This window comes from Cystoisospora suis, assembly GCF_002600585.1.
Source record: "Cystoisospora suis strain Wien I chromosome Unknown contig_1582, whole genome shotgun sequence".
NCBI classification, from domain to species: Eukaryota; Apicomplexa; class Conoidasida; order Eucoccidiorida; family Sarcocystidae; genus Cystoisospora; species Cystoisospora suis.
The window spans coordinates 48,499-48,812 of NW_027154382.1; the positions used below are offsets into that span (position 1 = coordinate 48,499).

Below are 314 nucleotides of genomic sequence, written 5' to 3' on the forward strand. Positions count from 1 at the left end.
TGATAGACTTTATCGACGTGAAAGATGATATCAAGTTCACACACCGACCCAAAGTAGAGATCTAAGATCTCCACAAAGAGCTGGATCCCTTCAAAGATAGCTAAGTCATTCTCGGTCTGATCAATACAAACTACGAAGACAAGCCCTGCGTACTGTCTATACACCAGACGATATGAACGGAAATCAAGAATATTCGCCCATCTTCTCTGACGTTGGAGAACCGCTGAATGAATATCACTCTCTACTCTCCATTTCTCCCGATCGGACAGCCCTCCTTCATACCAACGAGACAAACGTGTCTTTCCCTGGCGATT

The 314-nt window shown here is 44.6% G+C and overlaps 1 protein-coding gene across 1 annotated transcript; it reads right to left on the reverse strand.

The window, feature by feature from the left end:
* Positions 1-16: 16 nt before the first annotated feature.
* On the reverse strand, positions 17-306 carry CSUI_003512 (ap-2 complex subunit sigma-1; the record flags this gene model as incomplete). Its single annotated transcript, XM_068063709.1, has 1 exon — positions 17-306. A coding segment is annotated over one exon (288 nt), but the record flags the coding sequence as incomplete, so codon positions are not given.
* Between the last annotated feature and the right edge of the window lie 8 nt (positions 307-314).